This window comes from Ascaphus truei, unplaced genomic scaffold (assembly GCF_040206685.1).
Source record: "Ascaphus truei isolate aAscTru1 unplaced genomic scaffold, aAscTru1.hap1 HAP1_SCAFFOLD_1395, whole genome shotgun sequence".
NCBI classification, from domain to species: domain Eukaryota; kingdom Metazoa; phylum Chordata; class Amphibia; order Anura; family Ascaphidae; genus Ascaphus; species Ascaphus truei.
Window position 1 is genome coordinate 33,594 of NW_027454275.1, and position 27,213 is coordinate 60,806.

At 55.1% G+C, this 27,213-nt stretch overlaps 1 protein-coding gene across 1 annotated transcript in view; it reads left to right on the top strand.

Moving 5' to 3' along the window:
* Positions 1-27,213, top strand: part of SNX17 (sorting nexin 17) — a 61,623-nt gene that overhangs the window by 12,975 nt on the left and 21,435 nt on the right. The window contains exons 4-6 of the mRNA XM_075581539.1: positions 10,472-10,536; positions 22,855-22,965; positions 25,614-25,704. Of these exons, the coding sequence (XP_075437654.1) occupies positions 10,472-10,536; positions 22,855-22,965; positions 25,614-25,704 (267 nt within the window). The remainder of the gene's footprint in view (positions 1-10,471; positions 10,537-22,854; positions 22,966-25,613; positions 25,705-27,213) is intronic.

A 27,213-nucleotide genomic window follows, 5' to 3' on the forward strand; every position in this document is an offset into this window, starting at 1 on the left:
TATGGCACGCGGGGTCTGTTCCTCTTCCTGCAGGGAGATATGGCACGCGGGATCTGTTCCTCTTCCTGCAGGGAGATATGGTACGCGGGGTCTGTTCCTCTTCCTGCAGGGAGATATGGCACGCGGGGTCTGTTCCTCTTCCTGCAGGGAGATATGGCACGCGGGGTCTGTTCCTCTTCCTGCAGGGAGATATGGGACATGGTGTATGTTCCTCTTCCTGCAGGGAGATATGGCACGCGGGGTCTGTTCCTCTTCCTGCAGGGAGATATGGCACGCCGGGTCTGTTCCTCTTCCTGCAGGGAGATATGGCACGCGGGGTCTGTTCCTCTTCCTGCAGGGAGATATGGCACGCGGGGTCTGTTCCTCTTCCTGCAGGGAGATATGGCACGCCGGGTCTGTTCCTCTTCCTGCAGGGAGATATGGGACATGGTGTATGTTCCTCTTCCTGCAGGGAGATATGGCACGCCGGGTCTGTTCCTCTTCCCGCAGGGAGATATGGCACGCCGGGTCTGTTCCTCTTCCCGCAGGGAGATATGGCACGCGGGGTCTGTTCCTCTTCCTGCAGGGAGATATGGCACGCCGGGTCTGTTCCTCTTCCCGCAGGGAGATATGGCACGCGGGGTCTGTTCCTCTTCCTGCAGGGAGATATGGCACGCCGGGTCTGTTCCTCTTCCTGCAGGGAGATATGGCACGCGGGGTCTGTTCCTCTTCCTGCAGGGAGATATGGCACGCCAGGTCTGTTCCTCTTCCTGCAGGGAGATATGGCACGCGGGGTCTGTTCCTCTTCCTGCAGGGAGATATGGCACGCGGGGTCTGTTCCTCTTCCTGCAGGGAGATATGGCACGCGGGGTCTGTTCCTCTTCCTGCAGGGAGATATGGCACGCGGGGTCTGTTCCTCTTCCTGCAGGGAGATATGGCACGCGGGGTCTGTTCCTCTTCCTGCAGGGAGATATGGCACGCCGGGTCTGTTCCTCTTCCTGCAGGGAGATATGGCACGCGGGGTCTGTTCCTCTTCCTGCAGGGAGATATGGCACGCGGGGTCTGTTCCTCTTCCTGCAGGGAGATATGGCACGCGGGGTCTGTTCCTCTTCCTGCAGGGAGATATGGCACGCGGGGTCTGTTCCTCTTCCTGCAGGGAGATATGGCACGCGGGGTCTGTTCCTCTTCCTGCAGGGAGATATGGCACGCGGGGTCTGTTCCTCTTCCTGCAGGGAGATATGGCACGCCGGGTCTGTTCCTCTTCCCGCAGGGAGATATGGCACGCCGGGTCTGTTCCTCTTCCTGCAGGGAGATATGGCACGCCGGGTCTGTTCCTCTTCCTGCAGGGAGATATGGCACGCGGGGTCTGTTCCTCTTCCTGCAGGGAGATATGGCACGCCGGGTCTGTTCCTCTTCCTGCAGGGAGATATGGCACGCGGGGTCTGTTCCTCTTCCTGCAGGGAGATATGGCACGCGGGGTCTGTTCCTCTTCCTGCAGGGAGATATGGCACGCGGGGTCTGTTCCTCTTCCTGCAGGGAGATATGGCACGCGGGGTCTGTTCCTCTTCCTGCAGGGAGATATGGCACGCGGGGTCTGTTCCTCTTCCTGCAGGGAGATATGGCACGCGGGGTCTGTTCCTCTTCCTGCAGGGAGATATGGCACGCGGGGTCTGTTCCTCTTCCTGCAGGGAGATATGGCACGCGGGGTCTGTTCCTCTTCCTGCAGGGAGATATGGGACATGGTGTATGTTCCTCTTCCTGCAGGGAGATATGGCACGCGGGGTCTGTTCCTCTTCCTGCAGGGAGATATGGCACGCGGGGTCTGTTCCTCTTCCTGCAGGGAGATATGGCACGCGGGGTCTGTTCCTCTTCCTGCAGGGAGATATGGCACGCGGGGTCTGTTCCTCTTCCTGCAGGGAGATATGGCACGCGGGGTCTGTTCCTCTTCCTGCAGGGAGATATGGCACGCCGGGTCTGTTCCTCTTCCCGCAGGGAGATATGGCACGCGGGGTCTGTTCCTCTTCCTGCAGGGAGATATGGCACGCGGGGTCTGTTCCTCTTCCTGCAGGGAGATATGGCACGCGGGGTCTGTTCCTCTTCCTGCAGGGAGATATGGCACGCGGGGTCTGTTCCTCTTCCCGCAGGGAGATATGGCACGCGGGGTCTGTTCCTCTTCCTGCAGGGAGATATGGCACGCGGGGTCTGTTCCTCTTCCTGCAGGGAGATATGGCACGCGGGGTCTGTTCCTCTTCCCGCAGGGAGATATGGCACGCGGGGTCTGTTCCTCTTCCTGCAGGGAGATATGGCACGCCGGGTCTGTTCCTCTTCCTGCAGGGAGATATGGCACGCGGGGTATGTTCCTCTTCCTGCAGGTAGATATGGCACGCGGGGTATGTTCCTCTTCCCGCAGGGAGATATGGCACGCGGGGTCTGTTCCTCTTCCTGCAGGGAGATATGGCACGCCGGGTCTGTTCCTCTTCCTGCAGGGAGATATGGCACGCGGGGTCTGTTCCTCTTCCCGCAGGGAGATATGGCACGCGGGGTCTGTTCCTCTTCCTGCAGGGAGATATGGCACGCCGGGTCTGTTCCTCTTCCTGCAGGGAGATATGGCACGCGGGGTATGTTCCTCTTCCTGCAGGGAGATATGGCACGCGGGGTATGTTCCTCTTCCCGCAGGGAGATATGGCACGCGGGGTCTGTTCCTCTTCCTGCAGGGAGATATGGCACGCCGGGTCTGTTCCTCTTCCTGCAGGGAGATATGGCACGCCGGGTCTGTTCCTCTTCCTGCAGGGAGATATGGGACATGGTGTCTGTTCCTCTTCCTGCAGGGAGATATGGCACGCGGGGTCTGTTCCTCTTCCTGCAGGGAGATATGGCACGCCGGGTCTGTTCCTCTTCCCGCAGGGAGATATGGCACGCGGGGTCTGTTCCTCTTCCTGCAGGGAGATATGGCACGCGGGGTCTGTTCCTCTTCCTGCAGGGAGATATGGCACGCGGGGTCTGTTCCTCTTCCCGCAGGGAGATATGGCACGCGGGGTCTGTTCCTCTTCCTGCAGGGAGATATGGCACGCCGGGTCTGTTCCTCTTCCTGCAGGGAGATATGGCACGCCGGGTCTGTTCCTCTTCCTGCAGGGAGATATGGGACATGGTGTCTGTTCCTCTTCCTGCAGGGAGATATGGCACGCGGGGTCTGTTCCTCTTCCTGCAGGGAGATATGGCACGCCGGGTCTGTTCCTCTTCCTGCAGGGAGATATGGCACGCCGGGTCTGTTCCTCTTCCCGCAGGGAGATATGGCACGCGGGGTCTGTTCCTCTTCCTGCAGGGAGATATGGCACGCCGGGTCTGTTCCTCTTCCTGCAGGGAGATATGGCACGCGGGGTATGTTCCTCTTCCTGCAGGGAGATATGGCACGCGGGGTCTGTTCCTCTTCCCGCAGGGAGATATGGCACGCGGGGTCTGTTCCTCTTCCTGCAGGGAGATATGGCACGCGGGGTATGTTCCTCTTCCCGCAGGGAGATATGGCACGCGGGGTCTGTTCCTCTTCCTGCAGGGAGATATGGCACGCGGGGTATGTTCCTCTTCCCGCAGGGAGATATGGCACGCCGGGTCTGTTCCTCTTCCTGCAGGGAGATATGGCACGCCGGGTCTGTTCCTCTTCCTGCAGGGAGATATGGGACATGGTGTCTGTTCCTCTTCCTGCAGGGAGATATGGCACGCGGGGTCTGTTCCTCTTCCTGCAGGGAGATATGGCACGCCGGGTCTGTTCCTCTTCCTGCAGGGAGATATGGCACGCGGGGTCTGTTCCTCTTCCTGCAGGGAGATATGGCACGCCGGGTCTGTTCCTCTTCCTGCAGGGAGATATGGCACGCCGGGTCTGTTCCTCTTCCTGCAGGGAGATATGGCACGCGGGGTCTGTTCCTCTTCCTGCAGGGAGATATGGGACATGGTGTCTGTTCCTCTTCCTGCAGGGAGATATGGCACGCGGGGTCTGTTCCTCTTCCTGCAGGGAGATATGGCACGCGGGGTCTGTTCCTCTTCCTGCAGGGAGATATGGGACATGGTGTATGTTCCTCTTCCTGCAGGGAGATATGGCACGCGGGGTCTGTTCCTCTTCCTGCAGGGAGATATGGCACGCGGGGTCTGTTCCTCTTCCTGCAGGGAGATATGGCACGCGGGGTCTGTTCCTCTTCCTGCAGGGAGATATGGCACGCGGGGTCTGTTCCTCTTCCTGCAGGGAGATATGGCACGCCGGGTCTGTTCCTCTTCCTGCAGGGAGATATGGGACATGGTGTATGTTCCTCTTCCTGCAGGGAGATATGGCACGCGGGGTCTGTTCCTCTTCCTGCAGGGAGATATGGCACGCCGGGTCTGTTCCTCTTCCTGCAGGGAGATATGGCACGCGGGGTCTGTTCCTCTTCCTGCAGGGAGATATGGCACGCCGGGTCTGTTCCTCTTCCTGCAGGGAGATATGGCACGCCGGGTCTGTTCCTCTTCCCGCAGGGAGATATGGCACGCGGGGTCTGTTCCTCTTCCTGCAGGGAGATATGGCACGCGGGGTCTGTTCCTCTTCCTGCAGGGAGATATGGCACGCGGGGTCTGTTCCTCTTCCTGCAGGGAGATATGGCACGCCGGGTCTGTTCCTCTTCCTGCAGGGAGATATGGCACGCCGGGTCTGTTCCTCTTCCTGCAGGGAGATATGGCACGCGGGGTCTGTTCCTCTTCCTGCAGGGAGATATGGCACGCGGGGTCTGTTCCTCTTCCTGCAGGGAGATATGGCACGCCGGGTCTGTTCCTCTTCCCGCAGGGAGATATGGCACGCGGGGTCTGTTCCTCTTCCTGCAGGGAGATATGGGACATGGTGTCTGTTCCTCTTCCTGCAGGGAGATATGGCACGCGGGGTCTGTTCCTCTTCCTGCAGGGAGATATGGCACGCCGGGTCTGTTCCTCTTCCTGCAGGGAGATATGGGACATGGTGTCTGTTCCTCTTCCTGCAGGGAGATATGGCACGCGGGGTCTGTTCCTCTTCCTGCAGGGAGATATGGCACGCGGGGTCTGTTCCTCTTCCTGCAGGGAGATATGGCACGCGGGGTCTGTTCCTCTTCCTGCAGGGAGATATGGCACGCGGGGTCTGTTCCTCTTCCTGCAGGGAGATATGGCACGCGGGGTCTGTTCCTCTTCCTGCAGGGAGATATGGCACGCGGGGTCTGTTCCTCTTCCTGCAGGGAGATATGGCACGCCGGGTCTGTTCCTCTTCCTGCAGGGAGATATGGCACGCGGGGTCTGTTCCTCTTCCTGCAGAGAGATATGGCACGCGGGGTCTGTTCCTCTTCCTGCAGGGAGATATGGGACATGGTGTCTGTTCCTCTTCCTGCAGGGAGATATGGCACGCGGGGTCTGTTCCTCTTCCTGCAGGGAGATATGGCACGCGGGGTCTGTTCCTCTTCCTGCAGGGAGATATGGCACGACGGGTCTGTTCCTCTTCCTGCAGGGAGATATGGCACGCGGGGTCTGTTCCTCTTCCTGCAGGGAGATATGGCACGCGGGGTCTGTTCCTCTTCCTGCAGGGAGATATGGCACGCGGGGTCTGTTCCTCTTCCTGCAGGGAGATATGGCACGCGGGGTCTGTTCCTCTTCCCGCAGGGAGATATGGCACGTGGGGTCTGTTCCTCTTCCTGCAGGGAGATATGGCACGCCGGGTCTGTTCCTCTTCCTGCAGGGAGATATGGCACGCGGGGTCTGTTCCTCTTCCCGCAGGGAGATATGGCACGCGGGGTCTGTTCCTCTTCCTGCAGGGAGATATGGCACGCCGGGTCTGTTCCTCTTCCTGCAGGGAGATATGGCACGCCGGGTCTGTTCCTCTTCCTGCAGGGAGATATGGCACGCGGGGTCTGTTCCTCTTCCCGCAGGGAGATATGGCACGCGGGGTCTGTTCCTCTTCCTGCAGGGAGATATGGCACGCGGGGTCTGTTCCTCTTCCTGCAGGGAGATATGGCACGCGGGGTCTGTTCCTCTTCCTGCAGGGAGATATGGCACGCCGGGTCTGTTCCTCTTCCCGCAGGGAGATATGGCACGCGGGGTCTGTTCCTCTTCCCGCAGGGAGATATGGCACGCGGGGTCTGTTCCTCTTCCCGCAGGGAGATATGGCACGCGGGGTATGTTCCTCTTCCCGCAGGGAGATATGGCACGCGGGGTATGTTCCTCTTCCCGCAGGGAGATATGGCACGCGGGGTCTGTTCCTCTTCCTGCAGGGAGATATGGCACGCGGGGTCTGTTCCTCTTCCTGCAGGGAGATATGGCACGCCGGGTCTGTTCCTCTTCCTGCAGGGAGATATGGCACGCCGGGTCTGTTCCTCTTCCCGCAGGGAGATATGGCACGCGGGGTCTGTTCCTCTTCCTGCAGGGAGATATGGCACGCGGGGTATGTTCCTCTTCCCGCAGGGAGATATGGCACGCGGGGTCTGTTCCTCTTCCCGCAGGGAGATATGGCACGCGGGGTATGTTCCTCTTCCCGCAGGGAGATATGGCACGCGGGGTCTGTTCCTCTTCCTGCAGGGAGATATGGCACGCGGGGTCTGTTCCTCTTCCTGCAGGGAGATATGGCACGCGGGGTCTGTTCCTCTTCCTGCAGGGAGATATGGCACGCCGGGTCTGTTCCTCTTCCCGCAGGGAGATATGGCACGCGGGGTATGTTCCTCTTCCTGCAGGGAGATATGGCACGCGGGGTCTGTTCCTCTTCCTGCAGGGAGATATGGCACGCGGGGTCTGTTCCTCTTCCTGCAGGGAGATATGGGACATGGTGTATGTTCCTCTTCCTGCAGGGAGATATGGCACGCGGGGTCTGTTCCTCTTCCTGCAGGGAGATATGGCACGCGGGGTCTGTTCCTCTTCCTGCAGGGAGATATGGGACATGGTGTATGTTCCTCTTCCTGCAGGGAGATATGGCACGCGGGGTCTGTTCCTCTTCCTGCAGGGAGATATGGCACGCGGGGTCTGTTCCTCTTCCTGCAGGGAGATATGGCACGCGGGGTCTGTTCCTCTTCCTGCAGGGAGATATGGCACGCGGGGTCTGTTCCTCTTCCTGCAGGGAGATATGGCACGCGGGGTCTGTTCCTCTTCCTGCAGGGAGATATGGGACATGGTGTATGTTCCTCTTCCTGCAGGGAGATATGGCACGCGGGGTCTGTTCCTCTTCCTGCAGGGAGATATGGCACGCGGGGTCTGTTCCTCTTCCTGCAGGGAGATATGGCACGCGGGGTCTGTTCCTCTTCCTGCAGGGAGATATGGCACGCGGGGTCTGTTCCTCTTCCTGCAGGGAGATATGGCACGCGGGGTCTGTTCCTCTTCCTGCAGGGAGATATGGCACGCGGGGTCTGTTCCTCTTCCTGCAGGGAGATATGGGACATGGTGTCTGTTCCTCTTCCTGCAGGGAGATATGGGACATGGTGTCTGTTCCTCTTCCTGCAGGGAGATATGGGACATGGTGTCTGTTCCTCTTCCTGCAGGGAGATATGGGACATGGTGTCTGTTCCTCTTCCTGCAGGGAGATATGGGACATGGTGTCTGTTCCTCTTCCTGCAGGGAGATATGGGACATGGTGTCTGTTCCTCTTCCTGCAGGGAGATATGGGACATGGTGTCTGTTCCTCTTCCTGCAGGGAGATATGGCACGCCGGGTCTGTTCCTCTTCCTGCAGGGAGATATGGGACATGGTGTATGTTCCTCTTCCTGCAGGGAGATATGGGACGTATATACAGTATTAGATATATATGGTTACACCGCATCTCTCTGGCACACGCAGCGGTGCATGTGATACTTGGTCACACGCCCATCATGTGCTCTGTAATACGCCCCTGTCACGGGAGACCGGGTTTATTAACACCTTTTTATATCAGGATCATAGGATTGAGCAAAGCAAGGAGGTAAAATAAACTGTCATTTATTTCAGGAAAAGACAGACACAATGTAACACAATTTACAGGGTTAACACACTTACTGGGAACGGGGCTAATGAATAAAATCTTCTTTCAAATAAATTCACAACAATGACCTCTGTAGGAGCCCTTTGCAATGACCGGGAGGTACTCACCTAATCCTGGAACTGATTTCGGTGCAATGCCAGACGCGACCGCTACGTTCTCAAAAAGTGGGACGTAGAAAATGTTCTCACTCAAAATTCCTGACGCCGGCTCACTTCTATTCCTTACAGAGCATCTTCGAATTTGCCGTTGTTGGTTTGGCACTTGGAATCTCTGCTTCTGATTGGCTGCAAGGTTTCTTATGGGTTTCAGTGTCCCATTCACAAACCTCTACAGCCTATCAGTGCGTGGGAATTCTCCTGCCAGCCAATCACCGATTTGCCTGTATTGTAAAGCCGGGAGGGCACCTTTTCTCACTCTGCAAAGGGGCATGCGCCAACCTGGCACCTCTGCCTCTTTGCATACTGAGCCCACCCGCTGTCCCGGCTCCACAGAGTCTGAGTTCTGGCAAATGGTGGCCGGATAGCCCTGTGTTAGCCCAGGATGCAGGTACTCAAGCAGAACTGCAGTACCCCTCCTGTTCTAACACCTTGGCCTCCCTGAGGCTTTCAACTCCGGACTCCGCAGAGACACAGAGGCACCAAGCTTGGTAGTTATCTGGGCCCTTGGAATCCATGACCTGGAAATCCCACAGATCATTTACAGGTTATCAGTACATATACCTATTAATTATAACTCTTTAATACAATATACTGGTCCCTGTATCTTGTGTGATAAAGATGTGTACGTCCCGCTCTGGTGTCAGGGATGGAGTGAGGGTATATATTGCATACCCGCACTAGCCTCATTCTTGGCACACTCTAGAAATGGCTTTAAAACTTTTTACACACAAGAAATCACTCTTAGCTTTTAACTGGAGCATCCCCTGAACCCCTATACCAGGTTCAGGGTACCTGGGCATGTAGTGGGCTATCCCCCTTTATACTAGGTATCCCCTGTATGGTTGCAGGTATACATTAACCCCTTCATGCCCGCTTACCTTGTCGGGATTATGCTGCAGCAGGAATCCTGGTGGTGAGTCGTAAGAACGTTTTCAGAGTCAGAGTTTGGCTATATCTCACTTGATTCCCGGATCCAATTCCTGGGGTATCCCATAACTCCGGAACCCCGATACATAGACACATTCTGTAACTCCGGAACCCCGATACATAGACACACCCTGTAACTCCGGAACACCGATACATAGACACATTCTGTAACTCCGGAACCCCGATACATAGACACATTCTGTAACTCCGGAACCCCGATACATAGACACATTCTGTAACTCCGGAACCCCGATACATAGACACATTCTGTAACTCCGGAACCCCGATACATAGACACATTCTGTAACTCCGGAACCCCGATACATAGACACATTATGTAACTCTGGAACCCCGATACATAGACTCATTATGTAACTCTGGAACCCCGATACATAGACACATTATGTAACTCCGGAACCCCGATACATAGACACATTATGTAACTCCGGAACCCCGATACATAGACACATTCTGTAACTCCGGAACCCCGATACATAGGCACATTCTGTAACTCCGGAACCCCGATACATAGACACATTCTGTAACTCCGGAACCCCGATACATAGACACATTATGTAACTCCGGAACCCCGATACATAGGCACATTCTGTAACTCCGGAACCCCGATACATAGACACATTCTGTAACTCCGGAACCCCGATACATAGGCACATTCTGTAACTCCGGAACCCCGATACATAGGCACATTCTGTAACTCCGGAACCCCGATACATAGACACATTCTGTAACTCTGGAACCCCGATACATAGCCACATCCTGTAAAGACTTTCTCTGACAAACTAACCCTGAAACTTACAGCCTAGAAATCTCCCGGTCCCAGCACCCCAGGAAAGGCGAATCACAGAAATCTTTAATGTCGCATAATTTGCACACAGTCACAGTAATGCATTTAGGACATCTGGGTCCAAGAGCTGACACTCTAGGACCTCAACACATGGACCAGGGGTAACCCAGTGGGCTGAACCTTTGTGGGAGCCTGGTTAACCCCTTCACCGTCACAGTCCCCTCCTGTACTTTGCCGGTACGTGGGATGTACACGTGGAAATAAGAATAAATAAGGGACATGGTTACTGTGTAAGGTAACGTGTTTGTTATTGGGGCCGCTATGTAGGCGCCTCAAAGAGGCAATCAGTGATGTAATTAATTGCTTTTTAATGCACTATACCAAGGGGCTGAACTCCAGTCCTCAAGCCCCCCCCAACAGGTCAGGCTTTCACAATATCCCAGCTTCAGCACACTGAGCCTCTGATTGAGCCACTTGTAGTGGAGCAGGGACTGATGGAGCCACCTGTGCTGAAGCAGGGATATCCTGAAAAGCTGACCTGTTGTGGGGGCTTGAGGACCGGAATTGAGCCCCGTGCACTGTACCCTGGGAAGCGGAGCCTGAGATGTCCGTTCTCGCCCACAGTGCGGCAAGACCCGGTGCTAGGAGCCAGCGAAACGTTCAACAGCTTCCTGCGCAGGTCCCAGCAGGTCAGTACCGGGGAGCGCCTCGGGGGTAGCCCGCGTCCTGTGTGATAAGAGGGCATCACTCGGGGGGGGGGGGGGGTCTCGTACATGGCGTTTTTGAAAGATTAACCCCCTCCCTGCCAGTGAGGTGCCGGTGCCACCTTGCAGACCCTCGCAGGGAAGCACACTGAGTTCTAGGGTGGGAGTGGGGGGGGTGGTTAGACTAGCCTGAGTACTTATCTACAGTAACTACAGAAGATTGTAAGCTCTTCAGACCAGAGACCTCTTCCTGCCAGTGTTCTCTGCGCTTCTCACTGTATGGTACAATGACGCCTCTTACATTCAGGGACTCCTTAACCATGGAGCTGCAGGGTTGTATACGTCACAATGCTGCCAGGAATTCATTGCCCCACGGATTCGGCCACAGAAACCGGTGTAAGAAAGGTGAACTGGGAGACATCGGTGATAAAATAAGCGCATACCCGCCGTGAAAGAGGTGGCAAAAATAAGAAATAAATGGCAGGGTTTAACAGGGGCAATGGAAGCTGTCCCAGTGTATAATGGGCTATGTGAAAAGTGTGTATCTGTACCTCATCCTCTCCAGCGCGTGTCTCCCCACTGCTGGATGAAGCCTCCCCAGTGATCTCCCAGGTCCTGCGGTTACAGCCTCTCTTACCCACGTCGCTCCCACACATTCCCTCATCCCATCCTCTCCAGCCCGTGTCTCCCCACTGCTTGATGAAGTCTCCCCGGTGATCTCCCAGGTGCTGCGGTTACAGCCTCTCCACGTCGCTCCCACACATTCCCTCATCCCCTCCTCTCCAGCCCGTGTCTCCCCACTGCTGGATGAAGCCTCCCCAGTGATCTCCCAGGTGCTGCGGTTACAGCCTCTCTTCTCCACGTCGCTCCCGCACATTCCCTCATCCCATCCTCTCCAGCCCGTGTCCCCCCACTGCTGGATGAAGTCTCCCCAGTGATCTCCCAGGTCCTGCGGTTACAGCCTCTCTTCTCCACGTCGCTCCCACACATTCCCTCATCCCATCCTCTCCAGCCTGTGTCCCCCCACTGCTGGATGAAGTCTCCCCAGTGATCTTCCATGTCCTGCGGTTACAGCCTCTCTTCTCCACGTCGCTCCCACACATTCCCTCATCCCATCCTCTCCAGCCCGTGTCTCCCCACTGCTGGACGAAGTCTCCCCAGTGATCTTCCATGTCCTGCGGTTACAGCCTCTCTTCTCCACGTCGCTCCCACACATTCCCTCATCCCATCCTCTCCAGCCCGTGTCTCCCCACTGCTGGATGAAGCCTCCCCAGTGATCTCCCAGGTCCTGCGGTTACAGCCTCTCTTACCCACGTCGCTCCCACACATTCCCTCATCCTATCCTCTCCAGCCCGTGTCTCCCCACTGCTTGATGAAGTCTCCCCGGTGATCTCCCAGGTGCTGCGGTTACAGCCTCTCCACGTCGCTCCCACACATTCCCTCATCCCCTCCTCTCCAGCCCGTGTCTCCCCACTGCTGGATGAAGCCTCCCCAGTGATCTCCCAGGTGCTGCGGTTACAGCCTCTCTTCTCCACGTCGCTCCCGCACATTCCCTCATCCCATCCTCTCCAGCCCGTGTCCCCCCACTGCTGGATGAAGTCTCCCCAGTGATCTCCCAGGTCCTGCGGTTACAGCCTCTCTTCTTCACGTCGCTCCCACACATTCCCTCATCCCATCCTCTCCAGCCTGTGTCCCCCCACTGCTGGATGAAGTCTCCCCAGTGATCTTCCATGTCCTGCGGTTACAGCCTCTCTTCTCCACGTCGCTCCCACACATTCCCTCATCCCATCCTCTCCAGCCCGTGTCTCCCCACTGCTGGACGAAGTCTCCCCAGTGATCTTCCATGTCCTGCGGTTACAGCCTCTCTTCTCCACGTCGCTCCCACACATTCCCTCATCCCATCCTCCCCAGCCCGTGTCTCCCCACTGCTGGATGAAGTCTCCCCAGTGATCTTCCATGTCCTGCGGTTTCAGCCTCTTCTCCACGTCGCTCCCACACATTCCCTCATCCCATCCTCTCCAGCCCGTGTCTCCCCACTGCTGGATGAAGCCTCCCCAGTGATCTTCCATGTCCTGCGGTTACAGCCTCTCTTCTCCACGTCGCTCCCACACATTCCCTCATCCCATCCTCTCCAGCCAGTGTCTCCCCACTGCTGGATGAAGCCTCCTCAGTGATCTCCCAGGTCCTGCGGTTACAGCCTCTCTTCTCCACGTCGCTCCCACACATTCCCTCATCCCATCCTCCCCAGCCCGTGTCTCCCCACTGCTGGATGAAGTCTCCCCAGTGATCTTCCATGTCCTGCGGTTACAGCCTCTTCTCCACGTCGCTCCCACACATTCCCTCATCCCATCCTCTCCAGCCCGTGTCTCCCCACTGCTGGATGAAGTCTCCCCAGTGATCTCCCAGGTCCTGCGGTTACAGCCTCTCTTCCCCACGTCGCTCCCACACATTCCCTCATCCCATACTCTCCAGCCCGTGTCTCCCCACTGCTTGATGAAGTTTCCCCGGTGATCTCCCAGGTGCTGCGGTTACAGCCTCTCTTCTCCACGTCGCTCCCACACATTCCCTCATCCCATCCTCCCCAGCCCGTGTCTCCCCACTGCTGGATGAAGCCTCCCCAGTGATCCCCCAGGTCCTGCGGTTACAGCCTCTCTTCTCCACGTCGCTCCCACACATTCCCTCATCCCATCCTCTCCAGCCCGTGTCTCCCCACTGCTGGATGAAGTCTCCCCAGTGATCTCCCAGGTGCTGCGGTTACAGCGTCTTCTCCACGTCGCTCCCACACATTCCCTCATCCCATCCTCTCCAGCCCGTGTCTCCCCACTGCTGGACGAAGTCTCCCCAGTGATCTTCCATGTCCTGCGGTTACAGCCCCTCTTCTCCACGTCACTCCCACACATTCCCTCATCCCATCCTCTCCAGCCCGTGTCTCCCCACTGCTGGATGAAGTCTCCCCAGTGATCTCCCAGGTGCTGCGGTTACAGCCTCTCTTCTCCACGTCGCTCCCACACATTCCCTCATCCCATCCTCTCCAGCTCGTGTCTCCCCACTGCTGGTTGAAGTCTCCCCAGTGATCTCCCATGTGCTGCGGTTACAGCCTCTCTTCTCCACGTCGTTCTCACACATTCCCTCATCCCATCCTCTCCAGCCCGTGTCTCCCCACTGCTGGATGAAGCCTCCCCAGTGATCTCCCAGGTCCTGCGGTTACAGCCTCTCTTCTCCACGTCGCTCCCACACATTCCCTCATCCCATCCTCTCCATCCCGTGTCTCCCCACTGCTGGATGAAGCCTCCCCAGTGATCTCCCAGGTGCTGCGGTTACAGCCTCTCCTCCACGTCGCTCCCACACATTCCCTCATCCCATCCTCTCCAGCCCGCGTCTCCCCAGTAATCTCCCAGGTCCTGCGGTTACAGCCTCTCTTCTCCACGTCGCTCCCACACATTCCCTCATCCCATCCTCTCCAGCCCGTGTCTCCCCACTGCTGGATGAAGCCTCCCCAGTGATCTCCCAGGTCCTGCGGTTACAGCCTCTCCTCCACGTCGCTCCCACACATTCCCTCATCCCATCCTCTCCAGCCCGTGTCTCCCCAGTAATCTCCCAGGTCCTGCGGTTACAGCCTCTCTTGTCCACGTCGCTCCCACAACTTCCCTCATGCCATCCTCCCATCTTACTTTTGGCTGTCATCTTGGTCTTTTAATATATCTATGAATCCAGTTGCATTCCATATTTTGTCCAACAATAGTAATTTCGTCTTGGGATATGTCCATCCCACCGCCATTTTAATTTCTTCACACTCACACTTGTCACAGACTTGTTTAGTTTCAAACCCATTCATTCTTCTTCCTGTCTCTTCGGGTAATACCCAGCATACTTCTCTCCATGAATAAAGAAAACACAGAGCCAACTTCTAAATACAAACCGTGTGACGAGACACAACTATCATCTGGATCAAGTTAACCTGTGGATACTTTCTCCAAAGTGGACTTACTTTGCGGGACATTTTCACTTGGACATTTGTTTATGTAAGTGCACTTTTCACAGAGATTGGATATATTTTGCACTGTATATAGGATAGTTGTGTGTTTTATATGTTTAAATACTTCTCTCCATACTACTTTGCGTTGTCTGAAGCTTCTGAATTACCTTTGGAGTTAGGATCCACGTTTCACAAGCCCACGTGAGCAGGATACACTGGCAGAAAACGTTCCTCTGGAGACCCAGTGGAAGGTTGCCTTGCAGAATTGTCTTGTTTGTTACAAATCCCGCCCGTCTTTGTGTTCTTTTTGATTTCATACAAGAGGTTCCCACCCGTTGTTACTTTCCGTACTCGTCGGCACTCGTTGAACACCACTTTCTCGCTTGCTTTGCCAAGTTCTTGGACTTGTTGCTTACGGTTTTTCGAACTAGTGGACAAAATAAGTCCTCTGCAAATCGTAGGTGAAAAAGTATTCACCATGAAATACTTTGTTTTTCTATTTGTTTATAACGTGTTACCAGGCAGTAATACAGTGAGGGGTTACCTCTCGTTTCTATCAGGAAGTAATACAGTGAGGGTTACCTCTCGTTTCTATCAGGAAGTAATACAGTGAGGGTTACCTCTCGTTTTGACCAGGAAGTAATACAGTAAGGGTTACCTCTGGTTTCTATCAGGAAGTAATACAGTGAGGGTTACCTCTCGTTTCTATCAGGAAGTAATACAGTGAGGGTTACCTCTCGTTTTGACCAGGAAGTAATACAGTGAGGGTTACCTCTGGTTTCTATCAGGAAGTAATACAGTGAGGGTTACCTCTCGTTTCTATCAGGAAGTAATACAGTGAGGGTTACCTCTCGTTTGACCAGGCAGTAATACAGTGAGGGTTACCTCTCGTTTCTATCAGGAAGTAATACAGTGAGAGTTACCTCTCGTTTCTATCAGGAAGTAATACAGTGAGGGGTTACCTCTCGTTTCTATCAGGAAGTAATACAGTGAGGGTTACCTCTCGTTTTGACCAGGAAGTAATACAGTGAGGGTTACCTCTCGTTTCTATCGGGAAGTAATACAGTGAGGGTTACCTCTCGTTTCTATCAGGAAGTAATACAGTGAGGGGTTACCTCTCGTTTCTATCAGGAAGTAATACAGTGAGGGTTACCTCTCGTTTCTATCAGGAAGTAATACAGTGAGGGGTTACCTCTCGTTTCTATCAGGAAGTAATACAGTGAGGGTTACCTCTCGTTTCTATCAGGAAGTAATACAGTAATGGGTTACCTCTCATTTCTATCAGGAAGTAATACAGTGAGGGTTACCTCTTGTTTCTATCAGGAAGTAATACAGTGAGGGTTACCTCTCGTTTCTATCAGGAAGTAATACAGTGAGGGTTACCTCTCGTTTCTATCAGGAAGTAATACAGTGAGGGTTACCTCTCGGTTGTATCAGGAAGTAATACAGTGAGGGGTTACCTCTCGTTTCTATCAGGAAGTAATACAGTGAGGGTTACCTCTCGTTTTGACCAAGAAGTAATACAGTGAGGGTTACCTCTCGTTTCTATCAGGAAGTAACACAGTGAGGGTTACCTCTCGTTTTGACCAGGAAGTAATACCGTGAGGGTTACCTCTCGTTTTGACCAGGAAGTAATACAGTGAGGGTTACCTCTCGTTTTGACCAGGAAGTAATACAGTGAGAGTTACCTCTCGTTTCTATCAGGAAGTAATACCGTGAGGGTTACCTCTCGTTTCTATCAGGAAGTAATACAGTGAGGGTTACCTCTCGTTTCTATCAGGAAGTAATACAGTGAGGGTTACCTCTCGGTTGTATGAGGAAGTAATACAGTGAGGGTTACCTCTCGTTTCTATCAGGAAGTAATACAGTGAGGGTTACCTCTCGTTTCTATCAGGAAGTAATACAGTGAGGGTTACCTCTCGTTTTGACCAGGAAGTAATACCGTGAGGGTTACCTCTCATTTTGACCAGGAAGTAATACAGTGAGGGTTACCTCTCGTTTCTATCAGGAAGTAATACCGTGAGGGTTACCTTTCGTTTTGACCAGGAAGTAATACCGTGAGGGTTACCTCTCGTTTTGACCAGGAAGTAATACAGTGAGGGTTACCTCTCGTTTCTATCAGGAAGTAATACAGTGAGGGGTTACCTCTCGTTTCTATCAGGAAGTAATACAGTGAGGGTTACCTCTCGTTTTGACCAGGAAGTAATACAGTGAGGGTTACCTCTCGTTTCTATCAGGAAGTAATACAGTGAGGGTTACCTCTCGTTTCTATCAGGAAGTAATACAATGAGGGTTACCTCTCGTTTTGACCAGGAAGTAATACCGTGAGGGTTACCTCTCGTTTTGACCAGGAAGTAATACAGTGAGGGTTACCTCTCGTTTCTATCAGGAAGTAATACCGTGAGGGTTACCTTTCGTTTTGACCAGGAAGTAATACCGTGAGGGTTACCTCTCGTTTTGACCAGTAAGTAATACAGTGAGGGTTACCTCTCGTTTTGACCAGGAAGTAATACCGTGAGGGTTACCTTTCGTTTTGACCAGGAAGTAATACAGTGAGGGTTACCTCTCGTTTCTATCAGGAAGTAATACAGTGAGGGTTACCTCTCGTTTCTATCAGGAAGTAATACAGTGAGGGTTACCTCTCGTTTTGACCAGGAAGTAATACTGTGAGGGTTACCTCTCGTTTTGACCAGGAAGTAATACAGTGAGGGTTACCTCTCGTTTCTATCAGGAAGTAATACAGTGAGGGTTACCTCTCGTTTTGACCAGGAAGTAATACAGTGAGAGTTACCTTTCGTTTCTATCAGGAAGTAATACAGTGAGGGTTACCTCTCGTTTCTATCAGGAAGTAATACAGTGAGGGGTTACATCTCGTTTCTATCAGGCAGTAATACAGTGAGGGTTACCTCTCGTTTTGACCAGGAAGTAATACAGTGAGGGTTACCTCTCGTTTTGACCAGGAAGTAATACAGTGAGGGTTACCTCTCGTTTCTATCAGGAAGTAATACAGTGAGGGTTACCTCTCGGTTGTATCAGGAAGTAATACAGTGAGGGTTACCTCTCGTTTCTATCAGGAAGTAATACAGTGAGGGTTACCTCTCGTTTCTATCAGGAAGTAATACAGTGAGGGTTACCTCTCGTTTTGACCAGGAAGTAATACCGTGAGGGTTACCTCTCATTTTGACCAGGAAGTAATACAGTGAGGGTTACCTCTCGTTTCTATCAGGAAGTAATACCGTGAGGGTTACCTTTCGTTTTGACCAGGAAGTAATACCGTGAGGGTTACCTCTCGTTTTGACCAGGAAGTAATACAGTGAGGGTTACCTCTCGTTTCTATCAGGAAGTAATACAGTGAGGGGTTACCTCTCGTTTCTATCAGGAAGTAATACAGTGAGGGTTACCTCTCGTTTTGACCAGGAAGTAATACAGTGAGGGTTACCTCTCGTTTCTATCAGGAAGTAATACAGTGAGGGTTACCTCTCGTTTCTATCAGGAAGTAATACAGTGAGGGTTACCTCTCGTTTTGACCAGGAAGTAATACCGTGAGGGTTACCTCTCGTTTTGACCAGGAAGTAATACAGTGAGGGTTACCTCTCGTTTCTATCAGGAAGTAATACCGTGAGGGTTACCTTTCGTTTTGACCAGGAAGTAATACCGTGAGGGTTACCTCTCGTTTTGACCAGTAAGTAATACAGTGAGGGGTTACATCTCGTTTCTATCAGGCAGTAATACAGTGAGGGTTACCTCTCGTTTTGACCAGGAAGTAATACAGTGAGGGTTACCTCTCGTTTTGACCAGGAAGTAATACAGTGAGGGTTACCTCTCGTTTCTATCAGGAAGTAATACAGTGAGGGTTACCTCTCGTTTCTATCAGGAAGTAATACAGTGAGGGTTACCTCTCGTTTTCATGTCCTGGACACAATGTTACATTTTGGTCTAAATTCCAAGTTTTCCGTCTGGCTCAAGCCCAACACGGCCCATCACCCAGTCAGCACCATCCCAACTGTCCGGCATGGTGGCGGCGGTATCATGTTCTGGGGACGCTTCTTTTCAGCAGGGACTGGGAAGCTGGTCGGGGTAGAGGGGAGAATGGGTGGGGCAAAGTACAGGCGAAGCCTGGAGGAAATCCTGTTTGAGTTCAGCCCAGACTCTGACACTGGGAGGGAATTCACATTTCAGGAGGACAATGACCTGAAGCACAAACCCACACGTTGGGGGCGGGGGGTCAGAGAATGGATGTTCCTGAGCGGCCCAGTCACAGTCAGGACTTCATTAATGGCGAGACTTGAAGATTACCGTCCATAGACGATCCCCAACAACTAATCAGAACTGGAACCATTATCCCGTGAACAATGGGCGAATATGTCACCAACCTACCGTACCAAGCTGGAGACTGGTCCCGAAAGTCCTGTGGCAGTGATTGCTGCAAAATATGCTTATACCAAGTACTAACTTAAGGGGTGAATACTTATGCGACCAGTACATGTCACTTTATACATTCCCTTTGCTGATATTTAACCTCCTCCCCCTCATATAACAGCGTTCAGTTTAACCTCATAACAACGTTCAGTTTAACTGTCACGGTAGACCTGGTCTTACCAACAAATTAATACCGGGATTCTGGACTGCGCACACAAGATGAGTAAAATAAATTGTATTTTATTTCCTTTTAAGACAAACACACAATACTTCACAATTACAGTCAATATACACTTACTGGGATGGGGAAACGAAATATAATGTCTTGAAACAGAACGAATCAAAGTCTCTGGGCACCCCTGCACGCATGCAAGTGGGTGCGCGGTTTGAGTCCTGTGACAGTCCTTGGCTAGGGGCGCAACTTGCCAGCCCTATATCTCCGCCAAAAGGAAATCTTTCGTAATGTCCTTACAGGATTCGTTCGAGAATCCTTCACTCACACGAATTCTGGAAGAGGGGTGCAAATCTTCGTTACGATGTAGTTAACCCCTCACACTCCGGAACCGCTGATGCTGTCGCTTGGACGTCTCTTGGTAAAGCTGAGATGAATCTTAGATGGAACTGATGAATCTAACTTTCTGGCTCACTGCATGACTTTTTTTTAAACTTCCCTTGTCCCATCTGTTAACATGTGTAGCCAATCTGTGGCGTAGGAATTTCCTCCCTGGCCACTCACATACTTTTGCCAGGTGGATAACTCCTGGCCTCTCTGGCTTCAGAACAGTGACTGAGCATGTGCAACAAAATGTCCTCTTCCCCCACTTGACACTCACATAACTAGACATCTGTCAGGCCAAAATGTTCACACCTCCTCCCCCCCCCAAGAAACACCTTACGGCATGTCTGGGGAGACATTGTAGTCAACTCCACGTGATGCCTTAGAAGTCCTGAACTTAAATTATGACTCAATGTACTGGTGAATCCCAAATGTGTCTGTTAACAAAAGGTTTGACACCTCTATGTCCTGGCCTTTGAAGCTGAGCGGAGCAGCCCCCTATACTTCCTATGTATGACTTCCTCTGACATGCCTTCAAACATATCAAGCTTGGGGGATGGTTAAAACCCGTTCTCTTTTCCCTTATTCAAAAACATTGTTACCATGATTCATACATTTAACACATGATATGATTTCCCCCCTGAACCCCTAAACTGGACTCGGGGTACCTGGGCATTACTTGGGTCATGTCCCATTTATCCAAGGGACCCTGTGTAAGGTGTGGGTATTTATTAACCCCATGTCCCCATTTTAATAAAACAAACCTCAGTTTTATACACATTCACAGGACTGCAGTTGGCTGCGGAGCTGACACTCTACGCTTTAACTCAAAATGTAACCCGTACAACTCTCTCCACCTTATCCCTGGTGAGCGAGTTACGGAACCCCTCACTGGGTCCTGGGGTTCGGGCATATCCCGGGACCTGCAATGTAACCCAGTTCCCTGCCCGGTTTCACTGCCCTGGTTTGTGCTGAAGCAGGGGGATTTGGCTGTGAGCTGCAAACTGCGTTCAAGGGGGGATTTTGTCCGGTGACCTGTGTTACTCATGTCCTCATGAATCTGGGGGGATTCCTGAGTACATGTTTCGGGGTAACCCACAACAGTGGCCCCTGTCTACCCAAACACACCCCGACAACAGTTTACCGTAAAATCGTCCCTGCATCTCACGCCTGGCACATCCCCGCTGGCTGGCACGCCTGGCACATCCCCGCTTGCTGGCACGCCTGGCACATCCCCGCTGGCTGGCACATCCCCGCTGGCTGGCACGCCTGGCACATCCCCGCTGGCTGGCACTCCTGGCACATCCCCGCTGGCTGGCACGCCTGGCACATCCCCGCTTGCTGGCACGCCTGGCACATCCCCGCTGGCTGGCACTCCTGGTACATCCCCGCTGGCTGGCACTCCTGGCACATCCCCGCTGGCTGGCACTCCTGGCACATCCCCGCTGGCTGGCACGCCTGGCACATCCCCGCTGGCTGGCACTCCTGGCACATCCCCGCTTGCTGGCACGCCTGGCACATCCCCGCTGGCTGGCACTCCTGGCACATCCCCGCTGGCTGGCACATCCCCGCTGGCTGGCACTCCTGGCACATCCCCGCTGGCTGGCACGCCTGGCACATCCCCGCTGGCTGGCACATCCCCGCTGGCTAGCACGCCTGGCACATCCCCGCTGGCTGGCACTCCTGGCACATCCCCGCTGGCTGGCACGCCTGGCACATCCCCGCTGGCTGGCACATCCCCGCTGGCTAGCACGCCTGGCACATCCCTGCTGGCTGGCACTCCTGGCACATCCCCGCTGGCTGGCACGCCTGGCACATCCCCGCTGGCTGGCACATCCCCGCTGGCTAGCACGCCTGGCACATCCCCGCTGGCTGGCACGCCTGGCACATCCCCGCTGGCTGGCACTCATGGCACATCCCCGCTGGCTGGCACGCCTGGCACATCCCCGCTGGCTGGCACATCCCTGCTGGCTAGCACGCCTGGCACATCCCCGCTGGCTGGCACTCCTGGCACTTCCCCGCTGGCTGGCACGCCTGGCACATCCCCGCTGGCTGGCACTCCTGGCACATCCCCGCTGGCTGGCACTCCTGGCACATCCCCGCTTGCTGGCACGCCTGGCACATCCCCACTGGCTGGCACTCCTGGCACATCCCCGCTGGCTGGCCCGCCTGGCACATCCCCGCTGGCTGGCACGCCTGGCACATCCCCGCTGGCTGGCACGCCTGGCACATCCCCGCTGGCTGGCACTCCTGGCACATCCCCGCTGGCTGGCACGCCTTGCACATCCCCGCTGGCTGGCACGCCTTGCACATCCCTGCTGGCTGGCACGCCTGGCACATCCCTGCTGGCTGGCACGCCTGGCACATCCCCGCTGGCTGGCACGCCTGGCACATCCCCGCTGGCTGGCACTCCTGGCACATCCCCGCTGGCTGGCACGCCTGGCACATCCCCACTGGCTGGCACGCCTGGCACATCCCCACTGGCTGGCACGCCTGGCACATCCCCGCTGGCTGGCACGCCTGGCACATCCCCGCTGGCTGGCACGCCTGGCACATCCCCGCTGGCTGGCACGCCTGGCACATCCCCGCTGGCTGGCACTCCTGGAACAATAAAACCCCCATACATCTTTATTATACCAACAGTTATATACCCCAATTGGGTTGAAGAGCTGACACTCGCAATTCCCCAGGGGCACATTTTCAGTCATTCATTTTAACGGCAGCTAACTTCTGAGCTGCAAAACAGGGACGCAAATAATAGTGTAGGGGACAACAGGGGATTATGGGGATAATACATTTTATCCCCTTCACTCCCAACAGGGTTTAGGGTTAACCAGCCGGGTATAATGCCTTTATTATTGGCCTTGTTAACTCTCTCACCGCCATATTAACCTCCTCCTCATATAACAGCATTCAGTTTAACCTCCTCCTCATATAACAGCGTTCAGTTTAACCTCCTCATATAACAGTGTTCAGTTTAACCTCCTCCTCCTCCTCATATAACAGCGTTCAGTTTAACCTCCTCCTCATATAACAGCGTTCAGTTTAACCTCCTCCCCATATAACAGCACCCAGTTTAACCCCCTCCTCCCCATAGAACAGTGCTCAGTTTAACCCCTACAGCTTTGTAGCTTAGAATAAAAATAGTTACTTTGCAAAACATTGCATATATTTGTAGTTCAATAACTTGTGACATTGGTAGGGGATGAATACTTCTGCTAACGTGTACCCCCCTCCCCCCTTATTTATAAGGAAGACTCCCTGATCTGTGTAACAAACACACGTGTGTGTGTGTGTATATATATATAATTATATTATATTAGGCCCTGACTGCTGCCTTCCTATCCCCCAGGAGACCCAGCAGATCCCCACGGAGGAGGTACAGCTGGAGGTATCCCTCTCCAACGGGCAGAAGGTCCTAGTGACCGTCCTCTCCTCTGACCAGACAGAAGATGTGTTGGAGGTAAGAGGGGCCCCGTGTCTTACAATGGGGGGTACAAGCTGCTCACACACCCTACCATATCCCGGCCAGCCTCCCTGCTTAGCACTGCGCAGTGAGTACGGCGTGCTACGTGATCATGCGTTAGGGAGGGGGATTATAGTACTGACCCGTTCCAGTGGTTACGTTCATTACGTTCATACTAACCGTTACACATGGGTATGGTGGCACAGGCGGTAACATCCAGATATTTCTACAAAGCGCCGTCCTCAAGGGCCGCCGACAGTTACCTGGGAGATCCCGCTCATACACCCTCACGTCTCTGCTAGTCTTCCCTGGGAGATTCCGCTCATACACCCTCACGTCTCTGCTAGTCTTCCCTGGGAGATCCCGCTCATACACCCTCACGTCTCTGCTAGTCTTCCCTGGGAGATCCCGTTCATACACCCTCACGTCTCTGCTAGTCTTCCCTGGGAGATACCGTTCATACACGGCCTCACATCTCTGCTAGTCTTCTCTGGGAGATCCCGTTCATACATCCTCACGTCTCTGCTAGTCTTCCCTGGGAGATCCCGTTCATACACCCTCACGTCTCTGCTAGTCTTCCCTGGGAGATCCCGCTCATACACCCTCACGTCTCTGCTAGTCTTCCCTGGGAGATACCGTTCGTACACGCCCTCACGTCTCTGCTAGTCTTCCCTGGGAGATCCCGCTCATACACCCTCACGTCTCTGCTAGTCTTCCCTGGGAGATCCCGTTCATACACCCTCACGTCTCTGCTAGTCTTCCCTGGGAGATACCGTTCGTACACGCCCTCACGTCTCTGCTAGTCTTCCCTGGGAGATACCGTTCGTACACGCCCTCACGTCTCTGCTAGTCTTCCCTGGGAGATACCGTTCGTACACGCCCTCACGTCTCTGCTAGTCTTCCCTGGGAGATCCCGTTCGTACACGCCCTCACGTCTCTGCTAGTCTTCCCTGGGAGATCCCGTTCGTACACGCCCTCACGTCTCTGCTAGTCTTCCCTGGGAGATCCCGTTCATATACACCCTCACATCTCTGCTAGTCTTCCCTGGGAGATCCCGTTCATAAAAGCCCTCACGGCTCTGCTAGTCTTCCCTGGGAGATCCCGCTCATACACCCTCACGTCTCTTCTAGTCTTCCCGGGGAGATCCCGTTCATAAAAGCCCTCACGGCTCTGCTAGTCTTCCCTGGGAGATCCCGCTCATACACCCTCACGTCTCTTCTAGTCTTCCCTGGGAGATCCCGTTCATACACCCTCACGTCTCTGCTAGTCTTCCCTGGGAGATACCGTTCGTACACGCCCTCACGTCTCTGCTAGTCTTCCCTGGGAGATACCGTTCGTACATGCCCTCACGTCTCTGCTAGTTTTCCCTGGGAGATCCCGTTCGTACACGCCCTCACGTCTCTGCTAGTCTTCCCTGGGGGATCCCGTTCGTACACGCCCTCACGTCTCTGCTAGTCTTCCCTGGGGGATCCCGTTCGTACACGCCCTCACGTCTCTGCTAGTCTTCCCTGGGAGATCCCGTTCATACACCCTCACGTCTCTGCTAGTCTTCCCTGGGGGATCCCGTTCATACACCCTCACGTCTCTGCTAGTCTTCCCTGGGGGATCCCGTTCATACACACCCTCACGTCTCTGCTGGTCTTCCCTGGGAGATCCCGTTCATACACACCCTCACGTCTCTGCTGGTCTTCCCTGGGAGATCCCGTTCATATACACCCTCACATCTCTGCTAGTCTTCTCTGGGAGATCCCGTTCATACACGCCCTCACATCTCTGCTAGTCTTCTCTGGGAGATCCCGTTCATATACACCCTCACGTCTCTGCTAGTCTTCCCTGGGAGATCCCGTTCATATACACCCTCACATCTCTGCTAGTCTTCCCTGGGGGATCCCGTTCATACACGCCCTCACGGCTCTGCTAGTCTTCCCTGGGAGATCCCGTTCATACACGCCCTCACGTCTCTGCTAGTCTTCCCTGGGAGATCCCGTTCATACACACCCTCACGGCTCTGCTAGTCTTCCCTGGGAGATCCCGTTCATACACGCCCTCACGTCTCTGCTAGTCTTCCCTGGGAGATCCCGTTCATACACACCCTCACGGCTCTGCTAGTCTTCCCTGGGAGATCCCGTTCATACACCCTTATGTCTCTGCTAGTCTTCCCACTCTCCCCTCCCACTCCCGTGAGATCCTGTTCATCCCTGGGTGCTAGAGCACGGTCTGGCTTTACTCTATCCCCCGGTGCTAGAGCACGGTCCGGCGTGACTCTTTATCCGGTGCTAGAGCACGGTCCGGCGTGACTCTTTATCCGGTGCTAGAGCACGGTCTGGCTTTACTCTATCCCCCGGTGCTAGAGCACGGTCCGGCGTGACTCTTTATCCGGTGCTAGAGCACGATCCGGTGTGACTCTATATCTGGTGCTAGAGCGCGGTCCGGTGTGACTCTATATCCGGTGCTAGAGCACGGTCCGGTGTGACTCTATATCCGGTGCTAGAGCACGGTCCGGCTTTATCATCACATGCAGCAGACTTTGTTCTGATCGCAAATGTACCTGAGGAAACGTTCCCCCTTCTGTGCCACTCCGGGGATCCCGTGTGCTGCCAGGAAGAGTGTGTCACCGGTCACCCAGCATGTCTCTTCTGTCACAGGCGGTCACCTCCAAGCTGGACCTCCCGGAGGACCTGGTGGGATATTTCAGCCTCTACCTCGTTAAGAGCGGGAGTGACGGCTCCTTTTCCTGTGAGTGGCGTGTTGCTTGCGGTGTTGGCTGTGATTGGCGTGTTGGTCGTGGTGTTGGGCTGCGAGTGGCGTGTTGCTAGCGGTGTTGGGCTGCGAGTGGCGTGTTGCTTGCGGTGTTGGGCTGTGATTGGTGTGTTGGTCGTGGTGTTGGGCTGCGAGTGGCGTGTTGCTCGCGGTGTTTGGCTGCGAGTGGCGTGTTGCTCGCGGTGTTGGGCTGCGAGTGGCGTGTTGCTCGCGGTGTTGGGCTGCGAGTGGCGTGTTGCTCGCGGTGTTTGGCTGCGAGTGGCGTGTTGCTCGCGGTGTTGGGCTGCGAGTGGCGTGTTGCTCGCGGTGTTGGGCTGCGAGTGGCGTGTTGCTCGCGGTGTTGGGCTGCGAGTGGCGTGCCGGTCCGGTGTTGGGCTGTGAGTGGCGTGCCGGTCGTGGTGTTGGGCTGCGAGTGGCGTGCCGGTCCGGTGTTGGGCTGCGAGTGGCGTGCCGGTCGTGGTGTTGGGCTGTGAGTGGCGTGCCGGTCCGGTGTTGGGCTGCGAGTGGCGTGCCGGTCGCGGTGTTGGGCTGCGAGTGGCGTGCCGGTCGCGGTGTTGGGCTGCGAGTGGCGTGTTGCTCGCGGTGTTGGGCTGCGAGTGGCGTGCCAGTCGTGGTGTTGGGCTGTGAGTGGCGTGCCGGTCGTGGTGTTGGGCTGTGAGTATCGTGTCGGTCCGGTGTTGGGCTGTGAGTGGCGTGCCGGTCGCGGTGTTGGGCTGCGAGTGGCGTGCCGGTCGCAGTGTTGGGCTGCGAGTGGCGTGCCGGTCCGGTGTTGGGCTGCGAGTGGCGTGTCGGTTCGGTGTTGGGCTGTGAGTGCCGTGCCGGTCCGGTGTTGCGCTGAGAGTGGCGTGCCGGTCGCGTGTTGGGCTGTGAGTGGCATGCCGGTCGTGGTGTTGGGCTGCGAGTGGCGTGCCGGTCCGGTGTTGGGCTGCGAGTGGCGTGTCGGTCCGGTGTTGGGCTGCGAGTGGCGTGTCGGTCGCGGTGTTGGGCTGTGAGTGGCGTGTCGGTCGCGATGTTGGGCTGTGAGTGGCGTGTTGCTCGCGGTGTTGGGCTGTGAGTGGCGTGCCGGTCGCAGTGTTGGGCTACGCGTGCCCCCCCCTGACCTCTCCTCGCTGCGTGGCCGGGTCGCTCCCTCCCTGACCTCTCCTCTCGCTGCGTGGCTGGGTCGCTCCCCCCCACCCCCCTGACCTCTCCTCTCGCTGCGTGGCTGGGTCCCTCCCCCCCTGACCTCTCCTCACGTGGCCGGGTCCCTCTCCCCTGACCTCGCTGCATGACTGGGTCGCTCCCCCCTGACCTCTCCTCGCTAGGCCGGGTTCCTCCCCCCCTGACCTCTCCTTGCGTGGCCGGGGCGCTCCCCCCTGACCTCTCCTCTCCCTACGTGGCCGGGTCGCTCCCCCCTTGACCTCTCCTCTCCCTACATGGCCAGGTCGCTCCCCCCCTGACCTCTTTGCGTGGCCGGGTTGCTCCCCCCCTGACCTCTCCTCTCCC